Source organism: Gossypium arboreum, chromosome 2 (assembly GCF_025698485.1).
Source record: "Gossypium arboreum isolate Shixiya-1 chromosome 2, ASM2569848v2, whole genome shotgun sequence".
NCBI lineage: Eukaryota > Viridiplantae > Streptophyta > Magnoliopsida > Malvales > Malvaceae > Gossypium > Gossypium arboreum.
The window spans coordinates 6743365-6759792 of NC_069071.1; the positions used below are offsets into that span (position 1 = coordinate 6743365).

Below are 16428 nucleotides of genomic sequence, written 5' to 3' on the forward strand. Positions count from 1 at the left end.
GGGTTCGAAAACACTTATTATTGAGCTTGGAAGATGAAAAAACCCTAGCCATAGTTTCTCCATGAAGAATTCAGCCAAGGAAGAAGATGGAAAAAGATTTTTGGCTTTTATTTTGTCTTTTAGCTCATTTTACCTCTAAATAACCAAAATGCCCTTTTTATTAAGGCTCATTTTTGTCCAAATATTTATAACTTGGTCAAATTACTCATTAAGGACCTCTAATTAATAATCCAATTCAATTCATGTAAATTTCTTCTAGAAATCAAATTTTACAAATTATTTGATTTAGTCCCTAAAGTTCAATTAGGCATTTTTCACATAAAATTCATAAAATTTCCTCATGAAATTTTTACACAAGCATAGAAACATATCATAGACTTTACAATAATCATAAAATAAATATTTCTATTTTAGATTTGTGGTCTCAAAACCACTATTCTGACTAGGCCCTAATTCAGGATGTTACAGTAGTTGCTTATGTGTTTCGTTAACTCAGGACTCATGAGGTGAACTATCCGACGCACGACTTGGAGTTGGCCACAGTGGTATTCGTATTGAAAATCTGGAGGCATTACTTGTATGGTGAGAAGTGTCTTACCTACACTGATCACAAGAACATCAAGTATCTCCTCACTCAGAAAGAGTTAAACCTTAGGCAGCGTAGATGGGTTGAACTGCTTAAGGATTATAGCTATATGATTGAATACCACCCTGGTAAGGCCAACGTAGTGGCCGGTGCACTGAGCCATAGGTCTGTGACGAATTTGAGGACAATGTTTGCTCGCCTTAGTTTATTTGATGATGGAAGTTTTTTGGCTGAGCTACAGGTTAAACCGACTTGGATAGATCAAATTAAGGGTAAATAGTTGGAGGATGAGTCTTTGGGTCTTTGGTTCGGACAGATTGAGAGTGGTAACACTCCGGATTTTGGGTTGAACAGTGATGGTGTACTATGTTTCCGCGGTTAGATTTTTGTACCAAATGATGAGGATTTGAGACAATCGATTCTGATGGAAGCGCATAGTATCCCTTATGCTATGCATCCCAGCGGAAATAAAATGTACCGAGATCACCGAGATTTATACTGGTGGCCAGGGTTGAAGCATGAGGTCACTGATTTCGTTACTCGCTATTTGACTTGTCAGCGGGTTAAAGCTGAGCATCAGTTACCTTCTAGTTTGCTACAGTCGGTTAAGATACCATGTGGAAATGGGAGCGAGTAACGATAGACTTTGTTAGTGGGTTACCTTTAATGCCCACAAAGAAGGATTATGTCTGGGTCATCGTGGATCAATTGACCAAATATGCTCACTTCATTCCGACTAGAACGAACTTCTCTCTGTAGAAATTGGCTAAGCTCTACATATCAGAAATAGTGAGACTTCATGGGGTACCCATGTCGATTATCTCTGATAGGGATCTACGTTTCACGTCTCGATTTTGGAAGAAGCTTCATGAAGTTCTGAGTTCAAGGTTAGACTTCAGTACTGTTTTCCATCATCAGATAGATGGTCAGTCAGAGAAGGTGATTCAGATACTGGGAGACATGTTGAGGAGTTTTGTGATTGACTTTCGAGGCAGTTGGGAGGAGTACTTGCCATTAGTAGAGTTCGCTTACAATAACAGCTACCAGTCTAGTATACAGATGGCACCTTACGAGGCATTGTATGGTCGTAAGTGTCGCACTCCCTTATGCTCGACTGAGTTGGGTGAGCGATGTATTATGGGTCCAGAGATGGTTTCTGAGACTGAAGATAAGGTCCGTTTGATTCGAGATCAACTGAAAGCAGCTTCTGATAGGCAGAACTCTTATACGAATATAAAATGTCGAGAGATAGAGTATTCTATGGGGGACTTTGTTTTTCTTAAAGTCTCACCATGGAAAAAGGTTCTGAGGTCCGGTTGCAAGGGTAAGTTAAAACCTAGGTTTATTGGGCCGTACCGTATTTTGAAACGAGTAGGACCAGTCGCTTATCAGTTGAAGCTACCTCCGAAGTTAAACCGCATCCATGATGTGTTTCACGTCTCGATGTTAAGGCTCTACCACTATGATCCCACACATATTGTTCCTGTAGAGGAGACTGCGGTCCGACCAGATCTGACCTTCAAGGAGAAGCCGGTTCAGATTCTGGACCGCGACATTAAGGTTCTGAGGACAAAATCCATTCCTTTAGTAAAGGTGCTATAGCGGAATCATAGCACTGAAGAGGCTACGTGGGAGCCTGAGGATGCAATATGCCAGCAGTATTCTCATCTGTTCTGATCAGGTAAATTTTGAGGCCGAAATTTTCTTTTAAGGGGGTAGAGTTGTAACGCCCCAAAATTTATGTTGTTGTTTTTGTGAATTTATGACATAATTGTATATTTGCTTCAGTGGTTAAGTGTTTTAGGTATGTGTGAAAGGTCCCGAGTTCAAGCACTTCATTTGGAAAATTTTGGGATTTTTCTGAATAAAGCCTTAACCTTATTCAATGGGCTTATAGTTAAGTGTTTGTAAAACCATATCATAATGGGCCTGCTACTCCGGTGGTTAAGTAGAGTGTTAATATGCTGGAAGTCTTGAGTTCGAATCCTTGCACAAGCAAGGGAGTTTATATTTTTGCTCAGTTATCAGATAGAATTTCGGTTGGTCTAAAACTCTGAGTAGTGGGTTAGTGGATGAGTAAAGTAAGGGATTCCCTGGATACCTATCAGAATATTATTTTCTATTTAATTTTTCCCTAACCTGACGTTAGTTTTGCTTCTCTGTCGTTTCGTCATTTTCTTTCCCTTCCCCAGCCGAAATTCTCCTTTCTCTTCACTCTTCTTTTACTACTTTTGTAACACCCTGAATTTGGGCCTAGAAGTTTTGGGCCTTGAGCATGGGAGCGGTTGAAGGCAGCTTATAATATTCTGTTGTGCGTGAAAATTTTGTTAATGAAGGCTTGTTTTAGTGGTTAAGTGTGCTGAGAAGTGTTGGAGAAGTCCTGGGTTCAAACCTGGACTCTAGCAAAAATTTTGGTTTAAGGTGAATCAACCCTGGGTGTAGTAGGTAGGCCTTAAGAATATTGTTGGAGAAATTGTGAATCAATTATGAAACTTATTAGGCCCAAAAGTAGAAGAGATTTTGGGGGCATTTATCCTCTTTTGGAAAAAGATACATGGCATGTTTTTATTGGCAAGTAGCGTATGGAGCATTTAAGGGGAGGCATGGGTTCGAATCCCATGGCAAGCAAAGAGTATTTATTTTGCTAACAGGGGGCGGCAAGAGTTGGTGTTGAATTTAAACTCTGATGATGGAAGGATCCCACATCGGGAAGCTAACATAAGAGTGGATGCGAAGCTGGCTTTAAATAGAAAGAACCATAAGGAGAGTAAAGGTACCTTTCTTGGCTGATCCCTTTCGCTTTATGGCGTGCTCGTTTGGGTTGGGCGTCGGCTAAGAGTGCTCAGAGCGTGGATTAACTCCAGTCTTCAATCAGGTGTGTATTTCTTATTGCTCTAGCTGTAGGATGGCTACTTCGAGCCTCGATGGACCGAAAGGGGCCATGTGGGCCCAATGGGCCTACGGGCCCAATTGGATAAGTTGTTTGATTGTGTAGTAAATATTGGACTAGGCTAGGTGAATCTCATATTTGTGGCTAGATTTGGGCTAAAAGGGCCGCACGAGCGTATGGGCCCATTTGGGCCGAGAATAGGCTTTAGGGCCATTCTATTGTTATCCCTGTTTAGAATACTTTAGTTTACCAAATTACCAAAATACCCCTGGTTTGTAAAATTACTAAAACACCATTGGTTTATGAAATCACCAAAATACCCCTGGTTTGTAAAATTACCAAAATACTTTAGTTTACCAAATTACCAAAATACCCCTGGTTTGTAAAATTACTTAAACACCCTTGGTTTATGAAATCACCAAAATACCCCTGGTTTGTAAAATTACCAAAATACCCTTGGTTTACAAAATTACCAAAATACCTGGTTTGTAAAATTACTAAAATACCCTTTGTTTATAAAATTACCAAAATACCCCTGGTTTGTAAAATTACCAAAGTACCCCTGGTTTGTAAAATTATCAAAATACCCCTAGTTTATAAAATTACCAAAATACCCCGATTTGTGAAATTACCAAAACCCTCGACCAGAAAATTATTAAAATACCTCGACTTGTAAAATTACCAAAGTACCCTTGATTTACAGAATTACCGTTTTACCCTCGATTTACAAAATTACCAAAATACCCTTGTAGGGTAGAAATACTAAAATATCCCTGTAAGGTAGAATTACCGAAATACCCCTGTAGGGTAGAATTATTGCAATACCCCTGTAGGGTAGAATTACTAAAATACCCCTGTATGGTGGAATTACCGAGATACCTTGTGGGGGAAAATTACCATTTTGCCCCTAAGGTGTTAAATGACTGTTTTGCCCTTGTGGCCAAGTGACTAACTTGGACTGTGTGGTTGACGAATTTGATTGTGAATATTTGTTGGTATATGAATGACTTGACTGTGATTGTTTGATTCAAATATGGGCATAACATTCTGCATACATGACATGTTGCATGGGTTGGGATTTTGTATGGAGGAAGATCTGATCTGTTAGGATCGCATGGTTGCTTGACGACTGTAGATCCACCGAAGGCTTAAGAGCCGTATATTCGTACTAATTTGATAAGGTCGCACGGGTCGCCCAAGACAACTGTGGACCGATCGATGGCTGAGTGCCGATCATGTTACCGAAGGCTGTGTGCCATTATTGTAGGCTTCTTATCGATATTGTGGGCTTCTTATCGATATTGTGGGCTTCGTACCGATTATAGACCCGTTATCGATAGCTCTGTGCCAACCTAAATATGGCTTTATGCCATCTTGACTATGGCTTCGTGCCAAACGTATTTACCTGTGGCTATGTGCCTAACATATTTGTTGACGACTCTGTGTCGATCATATTTACCAAAGGCTGTGTGCCGGTTATATTACCGTCACTGATGGCTATATGCCGAAGTTATTACAGTTATCGATGGCTTTGTGCCATGTATTCTGTTAAGTGGCTTTGCCACATTATCTGATTTTGGTGGCTATGCCACAAATATCTATATCTGGTGACTCTGTCACAATATTCGCTTCAGCGACAATGCTTTTAATCGTGGAGTGTAAATTTGGGTGGGTTGAGCTATTCCCCACATGGAGTGTAGGGTTGGTACGGGGGTGTATACGACTGGATTGGGTTGGGATTGCATTCACATTTTGATTTTGATTCATTATACGATACTAATTTTGATTCGATTACATTCGACATCGATTTTGATTTTGATTCGTCACCGATCCCGATTCGATTCGATTCGATTCTAGTTCGATAATGTTTCTTATTCGTAAATGGGTTAAAGCCCATCCGACATCGTCTCATTATAGTGGGCTAAGGCCCAATTGATACTTAAACCGCAAGTAAGGTTGGGGCGATTTTTAATTCTTTTATATGACCGATCGCCTTTTTATAGTAGGGATTTCACATCGAGTTTTGTAAACTCACCCCGCTTATTAACTTTTCGTAATTTCCACCTTAGACGGATCAAAGCTACGAGGGCTCGGAGGAAGCCACACACTTGCTTATGTTATAGTTTTGATTATTGCTTTTAAATGTTTTTATGTGGGTTGTAGTAAAGTCATTGTAATTTTCTCGATTTCAAATTTGGAATTTTATTTATTGTTCTTATAATTGTTAGTATTAGAACACGGTTTTCCAAAGCAACTCATCGTTGTTCAAAACATCACGTAACCGCAATTGTTTTTAAATTAAGCTTCCAAGAATCGCCGTGATTTTTACAAAGTTGTAAAGAATGTTATTCAAATTGAGGTTTTCTAACAAGGTTTAAAAGGGTACAAGTTTTAATTATTAAGAAGGGTTTTAATGGAAACATGGTTTCCGAAAAACACTTCAATGTGACACACCAGATTCGAGCCAAACTTCGGGTCCGAACGTTTTTTTCATAAAATTTTGAAATCTAGTTCCATGGAAAAACACTAAAATCGATTTTGTGGAAATGTTAGAAAATTCTTTTAAATTTTGTTTTCAAAGTGCACAAAAGAATAAATCTGAAGTTCTGATTTCTGAAAAAGTGGCACCCTGAATCCCCGGCACCAAGTCTGTAAGTACCATTTCTGAACTTTACTAAGTATCTGCTATATTACTGAGACTCTGCTATGACATTGTAGTTAGAGCTATATTGAGACTATAAGATTGAGACTGTAGCTAGGCTAAGAATTGCAAAAGCGAACTCTGAAACTCTATCTGGGCATAAAACTCTTAATACAGGCAATTCGATATATACGATGAGCACACGTGGTACTCGTGGACGGGGTACTAGGGGCCGTGGTAGAGGCCATAGAGGGGCACGAGCTGAGTCCCTTGCCTCTGATACTATACCTGTGGTGGACGCTAGTGAGACACCGGTATCACCTACGACGGATAGTGGGACAAGACCATATGATCGTACGGCTGGGGATGACGCACTGTCCCAAGCCATGCTTCGTATTCTAGAGAGGGTCGCTAGACCCAATATTGGTACCGGAAGCCGTGGGTCAGTTTCTGAACATCTCCGATTGAATGGAACAGAAGTTTTTAAGGGCATTTCTGGAGTAGCCCCGAATGTGGCTGAGTACTGGTTGGAAGCCACGGAGAGAATAATGGATGACCGGATTGCACTAACAACAAAAGTGAAAGGGCGATATCACTACTCAGGGAGGAAGCTTACCAGTGGTGGTTGACTGTGAAAGAGGGTACCCAACTCGAGCGGATTACCTGGGAATTCTTTAAATCCGCATTTGAAGGGAAATATGTTGGGGCAAGCTATGTAGATGCCCGGATGAAGGAAATCTTAAACTTAACTCAAGGGGATTGATCTGTGGCTGAGTATGAGGCAGAGTTTTTGTGACTTAGCCGATATGCCCGTGGGATAGTAGCAATAGAGTACGAACGTTGTGTTCGGTTCGAGGATGGCCTCCGAGATAGTCTACGAGTATTAATAGCTCTACAGAGGGAGCGAGATTTTACGACATTGGTAGAGAAAGATAGCTGAGAATGTGAAGCGCGCTGAGCGCCAGAGTTGGGAAAAGAAAAGGAGTAAAAACAAAATAGATTTAAAGCCCTCCAATTCTGATCGGAGGCATAGGAAAAGTGCCAGGGCAGATGGGCCGGTCCGAGCTGAAGCCCTTGTTGCTGCTGTTAGATTACAACCTTGTGTTGATTGCGGGAAAAGCCATTATGACGAATGCCGGAAAAGGATTGGAGCTGTTTAAGATGCGGATCGATGGAGCATCGTTTGAGAGTGTCCTCGAGACCAGATTATGGACAAACCATCGGTACGGGTAATATACACCGCCGAGGGGTGGTCAGACCAAGAAGAGGTCAGTAGCAATGGAATGGGTCGTGGTCGTGGAGCACCGACGGGTATAGGACATCTTTGGCGAGACAATGACTTTGGTCTATGCAAGATGTCGCCGTGAGAACGGAGACGCCCTAAGGAAGCAGATCTCGATCGCACTTCTCTCATGGTGTATTAATTACTTAATTTATAATTAGAGCTAGAGTGCATAGCGAAGCATAGTGGTTTGACTTGAGTAATACAGATTAGTTGATAGTTGGAAATTTCGAGGACGAAAATTTTTAAGGGGATAGAGTTGTAACGCCCAAAAATTGGGCCTAGAAAGAATTAGGCCTTGAGTCCTGGATTCGGATAGAAGAAAACCTGAATAATTAAGAAGTTTTAAATATTATCATTTAAGAAAAAAATTTGAATTAAATTACTACTAGAAAATTTTTACTGTATTTATTATTACGGATATTTTAAATTTTTACTTAAATTTTAATTAGTATTATTAGATAAAATTATTATTATTAGAAAAATATTATCGATATATGTTTGAAAAATTTTTATGAAAATTATTATTTACTTGTATTTTTGATATTTGAAATTTTTATTATTAGATATATTTATAAAATTATTATTATTATAATTATTATTATTAGATAGGGAAAAAATAATATATATATTTATAAAAGTATTGTTGTTTTGGTGTTTAAGACTCTAGAAAAATTTTAATTTTATGCTACCTTAGGGAATCAAGCAAGAGGCCTTATTAATAATTTAATGCATTTTAGCATAAAGGAGCCCTTGGCCCAATGGCTAAACACGTTAGGAAGGCGTAGGAGATACTGGTTCAAGGCGGCGTGCATAATTTGGGTTTTTTAATATGCGATCACGGCTAGAATAAGGGTTAAGAAGAGTTACGAGTATAATTTAACACAAAAGCGCCTTGGCGCGATAGCGATAGCGCTAAGGAGACCCAGTGGTCACGAGTTTGAAGGCGAAGCGTAAACTTGTTTTATTTTTTTAAAGCCCGTGATCTGAAGCGGATAAGGTTTATAAGTAAATGCAATGAAATATAACAAATGCGAGGTGTGTCGTGGCGGTGGCGGGTGGTGAATGTTCGGAGGTTAAAGGTTCGAGTGGCGTGGAAGGCGAAATCCCTTTATTTTTAAGTGGATGGAGCTTCAGCAGTAACCTTTAAGATTAAATGTGACGGTATATTGTTGAAAGCAAATGCGTCCCCTGGCCAACAAGATGTCGGGTAACTGAAGGTCCTGTGTTCGAGCAAAGTGTTAAGCGCAGGAGGGTGATTCTTTTTACTGTACGTGCATGGGAAGGGCCGTACGGGATTGAAACGCTACCAAAAACAAGAAGAGTCGGCTGAACGGTGGACTGCTGCTCAGCAGTGGAGAGTTTGAATTAAATTCAAACTTTGAATTTGGCCATGAATTAAGCAGATAAGGAAGGAATTAAAATTGGAAAAAGATTTTATTTTATTCTAATCTTATCTTATTTCTTTTGCTCATATTCTTTTTTATTTTTCCCAAAAGCTGAACAATTCTCTCATTTTCTATTTTCTTTCCTCGAAGCCAAATTCTTTTTAAAACAACTTTTTTCTTCTCAAATATTGGTTATCGATTACTTCTTTGGTTTGAAACCATATCTCCTTTCCTTTTAATCTTTCAAAAGACCGAACCTCTGATCTTACATCTCTTCCTCTACTGATTGTCTCTTTGATGGTGAACTTATCGTTACCTATTTTTTTTCTTTTAGATCGCAATAGCCATATTCTAAGATAGATCCAAAAGCCGAAAAGCCTCATATTTTAGTGATTCGGGAATTAATATCTAGTTCCATTCTCTACTCGCATTCTAAGATTGGATTCACTGTGGATCTGAGATTGGGGAAGTGTTTGAAACGCTCTTGACAAGTACATCATTGGTGGTAAGTACTTGGAATCTTATTTCCATTCTTTATTTCGAGATTTAAAGAAAAGCCGAAAACCCCTATATGCAAATGGTGCCTGTCGACTAAACTAAAAGGGTTTAGTAGTGTTATTTGATTTGTTTTGCTCTAGTGTGGATTAAAGGCTACTAATCGAGGGCTTGGATATTTGAAACGACCAGAATTAGATCTATTCCATTTTTCCGGCAAAGGTAAGAACTTTAGTGTCTAAGGTGTTAATGGCCGAATTTTTGGTAAGGGGTTCTGTATATAAGTTGCGATTGGATTCATAGTTAACATATTAGTGATTGACTGTAGGCAACTCGTGTGTGGAACTCGTCAGCATATCGTTGCAAACAGGTGTGTAAACGACACCCACTCATAGACTAGATCGGCAAAAGCCGAAAAGCCGGCATTTGTGAACTTGCGAGCGTGTAAGCCCTTGTGAGGTGGTTTGGTTGTTAATTTTGGTAATCGCAAGCAGTATGATTGCAGAGTGCGCAATTTCGTGCACTTCGGTATATTTGGGCTTAATGGGCCGAAAACGGGTTAGTGGGCCAACGGGCCCAATTCGGTAAAAACACTCGGTAAGTGCTTCTGTTAATGTGTTAATGGTTAGAATATGTATGTAAACCCTAAAACATTTAAATTACTAGAATACCTTTAAGTATGAAAATTACCATTTTACCCCTAGGTGCAAAATGACCGTTATACCCTTAGGGTTAATTTTGACTGAAATGCATGATATTCTGATTCTATTTGTTATATGCCATGACATGCATATCTGTTGCATGGGGTTGGGTTTTGTTATGGAAGAAGAACCCGTTCTGGTGACTGTGCCACATATTCTGATATAAGCAGCTTTGCTGTGGATTATAGTTGTGCCGCAACCGGTGCTAACACAATACGTGTAGGGATGGCGTGGGTGATTTATTCCCCACAGGAAGTGTAAGGATGGACGGAGGCAAGTGCAGGGTTGGATGGGGTTATCATGCATTAATCATATGAGACTGTTTTGTTATGGGCCAACTATATTGAAATTGACCCAACTGTGTTAATATGGGCAAGACCCAATATATCTCGACTTGTAATAGGGCTACGGCCTAGATTAATACTGATATGGGCTAGGCCCAATATACTCTGATACTGTAAGGGGCTATGGCCCAAATTAATATTGATATGGGCTAAGGCCCAGTTAACACTGATTTCTGAATAGGGCTTAGGCCCAAGAAAGCTTGAACCGATTTGGGCTCGTTGGGATACTTTATACACCGAGTTTTCCAAACTCACCCCATTTCTCTTCCATCCTTGCGGTGAGCCCTAGTTGGTGGACTTAGAGTCAAGGGATTCAGAGTGGCCACGAAGATTAAGTTTCGCTTTCCTTAAAATAAGTTTCGCATTTATTATTTTGATTATTTTTATTCTGATTTAAGTTGTAATAAGGCCGCTTTTTTATTATTTTTAATATTTTAGGTTATTAAATTGGTTAGCTCTAGGCGCTTTTATAAAATTACTTATTTTCAAAATATCATGATTTTGAGCAAAGCTTCCATAACGTAAATGTTTTCAAAGGAAATAAATATTTTAAATGGACTTAAACTTAATTTGTTGTTCGTGGACAAGTAATATGCTTTAAGTGTGGCAATGGATGTGTGCATGTCTAGGATTGGATCCATGAAGAGCTTGGTACTGAAGCAGTCCAAAAGACTTACCTCCTCTTTTCTGGCTTCCTACCTGGTGCACAGCTTCTATTCACTTTAATCTATAACGAAAATATTCTTTTCAATGATTTTTAATTAAAACATGAGTTTTACAATAACGCTCCAATGAGTTTTACATCAAGAAGGGTTTTCAATGAAAACATGGTTTTCGAAAAACACTTTAGTGTGACACGCCGAATTCGGCCGTAACCTCTAGGCCGGGTTTAGGGTGTTACAACTTTATTTTGGTCGACAATCATACTCTCTTCCTCATCGGTGACGTTTCTTTGTGTAACTTTGGTAAGTTGTCTCTTGTGGGTTGTGAATTATGATGCTAAGTTCTGATTGGGATTATCTATTCTAATGATTTGGCAGCATCATGCTTTTGAGATCAAGACTTTTCTCGTACTGCTTAGTTTTGAAGCCTTGGGGTAAGTTTTAATCGCTCCTTGATTGGATAATTCGTTTGGGATGGCTTTAATTCGACGATTGAGTGTTTAACTGAGTGAAATGTTGATCAAATATAGGTTCTAGAGTGCTCGGGATTGTTTAGGTAGTAAAAATGATACAGTGTATACCCAAAAACATAGAAAACGAGAATCGACAAAAGCCAAAAAATAATTCTGTCAACGCCACACGGACGTGTGGTCGCCCATGTGGTAGGCCGTGTGACAGTACACGGGCGTGTGATCTAAGAGTCAGGCCGTACGCACAAGACACAGGCGCATGACACAGCCATGTGATGGTCGTTGATCGTGTGGGCCACACGAGGGTGTGGGCCCACACGGGCATATGGGATTTTTAGGCTAGGCCATGTGATTCACACGACCAAGGCCAATTTAGGCCGTGTGGGCCACATGGACATGTGGGCCCACACGGGTAGACCACATGGGCGTGTGAGCCCATTTTTTTGGAAAACTCTGAAAGGTTGTATGGGTCACCCAAGTCGACTGTGACCTGTCATAGGGTCGGTAAGCATTACTTAGACCCCTAATTTCGTGATTTGATTATGTGATGTATGATTTAAGCATGTGATACTTAGCATGTAAATCTGAACTGTTTGAGTAATCTAATAGACTACATTTTAGCATGCTATTTATGCATGTTGCGTTGCATTGGGGTTGGGTTGATGTTATATTGGAGGAAGTATTCTGAAAGGCTTTTAAGCCTGATATCTGACAGCTCAGCTACAATTATCTGATTATGTGCCGCATTTCGGTTCAACCTGGTGTGTAGGGGTGGGTGGGTTGATTTTATCCCTACATGGTGTGTAAGGTTGGACGGAGATGGTGTGTAGAGGTTGGTGAGTAGGACTTTGATGATCTGTTCTGCATTTGTATCTGGGAGGGCTAAGGCCCAAACTGGTCCTGTAATGGCTCCGGCCCCAAACTGTATTCTGATGTATGTTTGAATGTATGTTTTATCTGTGGGGATTACACACTAAGTTTGCGAAAACTCACCCTTTTTTGTTTTATCTGTTCAAGTAATCCCCAGTAATAGACGGATCGGAGTAGCGGTGGACTCAGCGGTGGCCACACTGTTTTCCACTTGGACTATTTTCTGTTTACTTCTGATTTAATTTATATTTGGAAAAAATTAGATGTAATTAAGGCCTTTACGGATTTTTGCTTAATTTGGGATTTTGTAATTTTTACGGTTTTTACTGTTAGTAGTAGGAAAACTCGGGTTTTCAAAAGAATCAAATGTTTTACGAAACCACCACACATACAAAATGGTTTTAAAAGCTTCTGCAAAGTTTAACATTTTGAAAATGGGTAATGATTGAAAACAAATGACACGTTTTAAAAGATAGCATAAGATAATGAAAAGAGGTACCTACGGAGAAATGGTCTTAACGTCATTGCGATTTCTAAAACACTATCATGTGACATCGCTAGATTCGGCCATAACGTTTAGGCCGGGTTTGGGGTGTTACAATATCACTTACAAGTTAATATTTTGTCTAAAGATGAAATATTAATGGAGTGTCGATATGATGAGGTTTACCTTTATTCAAATTATTTTGGTTTAAATTTGAAGTCTTATGGTTTATTATTTATTCAACTATTATTATATTTGCGAACATCATTGTATGTCGTTTTGGGATAAATATATACATATATACTATTATCTTTTAATTTGATTGAAAGATGAAATTAAGAGAAATATTTTAAAACAAATAAATTCAGATCTTGACTTTAGGTTTTAATTAAGGATGTCTAATATTTTAAATAGATTAGTTGAAACAAAATGCCGCCAAAGTGACCTCTTTTGTGTAGATTAGTTTATTTAAAATATCAAGATGATTATATATTTTTGTGATTCATGCGTTTATTAATTGACCTAAAGGTAAGTTAATATTTGACAAAATTTCAACGACATCTGTGGTGATAAATGTGTGACAATTATAATGTATTTTATGTGAGCAATAAGTTAGTCCAAAGATTAATTAATTGTTTGACATAATTTATTGTCAATATTTGATTGCTACAACAAGAGTACCATTTACTGTTAATATTACTGTCCAAAGACTTGATATTAATGTTGTGTTTGGTATCTTGAGATGGGATTAGTCAGTATTTTGAGTTTATTGTTTACTTATGAATATTGATGTGAGCTTGTTTTTTATCTATTTTGTTCTAGATTCAACTAGTTTATCTTTTGCTACCACAATATTTGATAATATAAATTCTATACCCATGTTTAATCAGACTAATTTTAAAGAATGGAAAAGACATTTATAATGTTTGGTTGTATGGACATAAATCTTACACTAAGGGAAGAACAACCCGCACCTCTCACTGCAGAAAGCACCCCTTATGTTAAAAGGGATTTTGAGATGTGGGATCATTCAAATCGCATGAGTCTAATTATTATGAAGCACAATATTCCAAAAGCCTTTAGGGGCACAGGATCTAAAAAGATTACTTTGGCCAAGGTTTTCTTGATGAAATTGAGAAATGCTTTGCTAAAAACGATAACGTTAAGATGACTCACTTTTGACTTCTTTGATGTCTATAAAGTATAATGGTCAATGAAATTCTGAATAATCTATGAGCTATGAGTTTTATGATCCCACAATTAGGAATATTTTTTAGACGAGAACTGTAATATTTTTTAAGGATGTTGAGTTTGGAGGGAGAAATAAGGTTAGAGACATTTCTTTTGAGGAGGAATTAGATTACAACTCAGTTCCTACTAACATTTTTGACGATGTTTAGCTTTTATACTTATCATTGATTAAGAAGTGAATCCAGAATCTCAATAATACAATGTTGAACAACTCCCTATTCAAGATGAGGTAATTGTTCCAGAAGAACAAACTCAACAACCTCAAGAATGAATGTCATTAAAAAGGTCCACTAAAGAAATGGTTATAATGGCTTTAGTGAAATATTTTGACATTAAGCTACATCAGATGAATATTAAGTTAATGGTTTCTCAATGGTAACATTGATCATATATTTATATGGTGCAATTAGAAAGTTTTGTGTCTAATGATGCAAAGTTAATGATTTACAAATAACTTCATCTATGGGCTTAAGCAAACTTCTCGTCAATAATATTACAAATTGTACCAAATGATTATCCTATTTAGTTTAGAGGTGAATTTTATTGATAATTGTATATACCATAAGTTTAGTGGGAGTAAGGTTCTATATTTGGTTTTATATGTTAATGACATACTGCTTGTCAATAATAAGTATATCCTCAATCAATGCCCTAAGAATAATTTTGAGATTACAAAAATGCATTAGATTTTTTACATTTTAGCAGTGGAAAGTCTAATGTACGTTCAGGTTTGTATACATTAGAATATTGTGTACACTATTGGGACATTAGGCAGATACTTTAAGCAACCCTGGTTTGGAACATTGGATAGCATCCAAGAGGGTTATAAGGTATTTTCAGAGAACAAAAGATTACATGCTCACATATCAGAGGTCTAATCAGTTGGAGATCATCAGGTATATAGACTCCGATTTTGATGGAATATGGATACAAGATTTTGTCACTAAGGTGCAAATTGTGAAAACAAATTGCAGTACTCTTTTATTCCAATAGCAACAGGAGCACATCAAAGTAAAAACATATAGACTTTAAGTTCCTGGTTGTTAAAGTAGAAGTTCAGAGTGGTTAGATGCTTTGTGGATTTGCTTACTAAGAAACTACACCTAAGGTTTTATAAGAGCACACTGCTCATATACGTGTAATGTCATTTAAAAGATATTTGGTTTTAGTGGGAGTTTGTATTTTTAAATGCTTTTATGTTATAGACACATTTTCAGTTTAAAGATATTAAGTTTATTTTCTACAGAAATAAAGTTTATTTGGTTTATTCACACTCTAATTTTTGGTAAAGTTTGATCTTACTAAGGAGGACTAGTTGGAAATAGACATGTTTAAATCATATTGCATGTAATTTCCATGATACACAGCCATACTTGATCTATGTCATTTGGTTGTGCTAATATACGTGATCATGGATGGATTTAGTTACGAAATATGTAACGAAAGTCGTCTTGGTTCTATGTTAACATAATTAATGGACGAGATTGTAACGTCCCCCCTACCCGAGACCGTTGCCGGAGTCAAGCAGGAGAGATTACAAAACTTATCTTAGCACTTAAACAGTTTTCGTAGTAAACTATCCATCTGCGTCACAGTCGCTAAAAAAATCATATCTCGAGTTACGAAACTCGAAATCCAATTCTGTAAATTTTCCCTGAAACTAGACTCATATATCTACTTACTAATTTTTTTCTAGAATTTTTGGTCAGGCCAATTAGTACAGTTTATTATAAGAAGTCTCCCTGTTTCAGGGTTCAGCTACTCTGACCCTTGTGCACTTCGAATCAAATTTCTTCCTGTACAGAAATCCAATGACTATGCCATTTGTTTCAATTAAAATAGACTCAATAATGAATCCATACATATAAAGTTTGAGTCCTAATTCTTAATACACAATTTATGGTGAATTTCTAAAGTTAGAACAGGAATCCAGAAATTGTTCTAACCCTGTTTCACCAAAACGTAAATATCTCATAAAATACAACTCTTTTACCAATTTTGTTTCTTCCATATAAAAATAGATTCATTAAGCTTCAATTACATATTTTATTCATCATCTAATTCACTTTATACTATTTTTGGTATATTTTCAAAGTTGGACTACTGTTACTGTCCAAATCTGTTTTAGTATAAAATGTTGATAACTAAGTTTATAACATCTTCATTTCTTCTTTCTACAACATTTACCAACAATTCCTCTTATTACTCTTCACTAACATATCAAAACATACCATTCTTAAGGTTTTGGTAACATTTACAAAACATACCAAAATATCATTTAACAACTTAGATACTTTCAATATAACCAAAAGACATCCTAGGTACAATGCCATTTTCCAAAAAGATAGAAACTTCACCAATTTG

At 37.6% G+C, this 16428-nt stretch overlaps 1 protein-coding gene across 1 annotated transcript; it reads left to right on the plus strand.

Annotated features, from left to right (window-relative positions):
- The first annotated feature begins 695 nt into the window (after positions 1-695).
- Positions 696-1223, plus strand: LOC108465540 (uncharacterized). Its single transcript, XM_017765890.1, has 2 exons — positions 696-827; positions 969-1223. The coding sequence occupies exons 1-2, from the start codon at positions 696-698 to the stop codon at positions 1221-1223; spliced, it is 387 nt and encodes a 128-aa protein (XP_017621379.1).
- The last annotated feature ends 15205 nt before the right edge of the window (positions 1224-16428 follow it).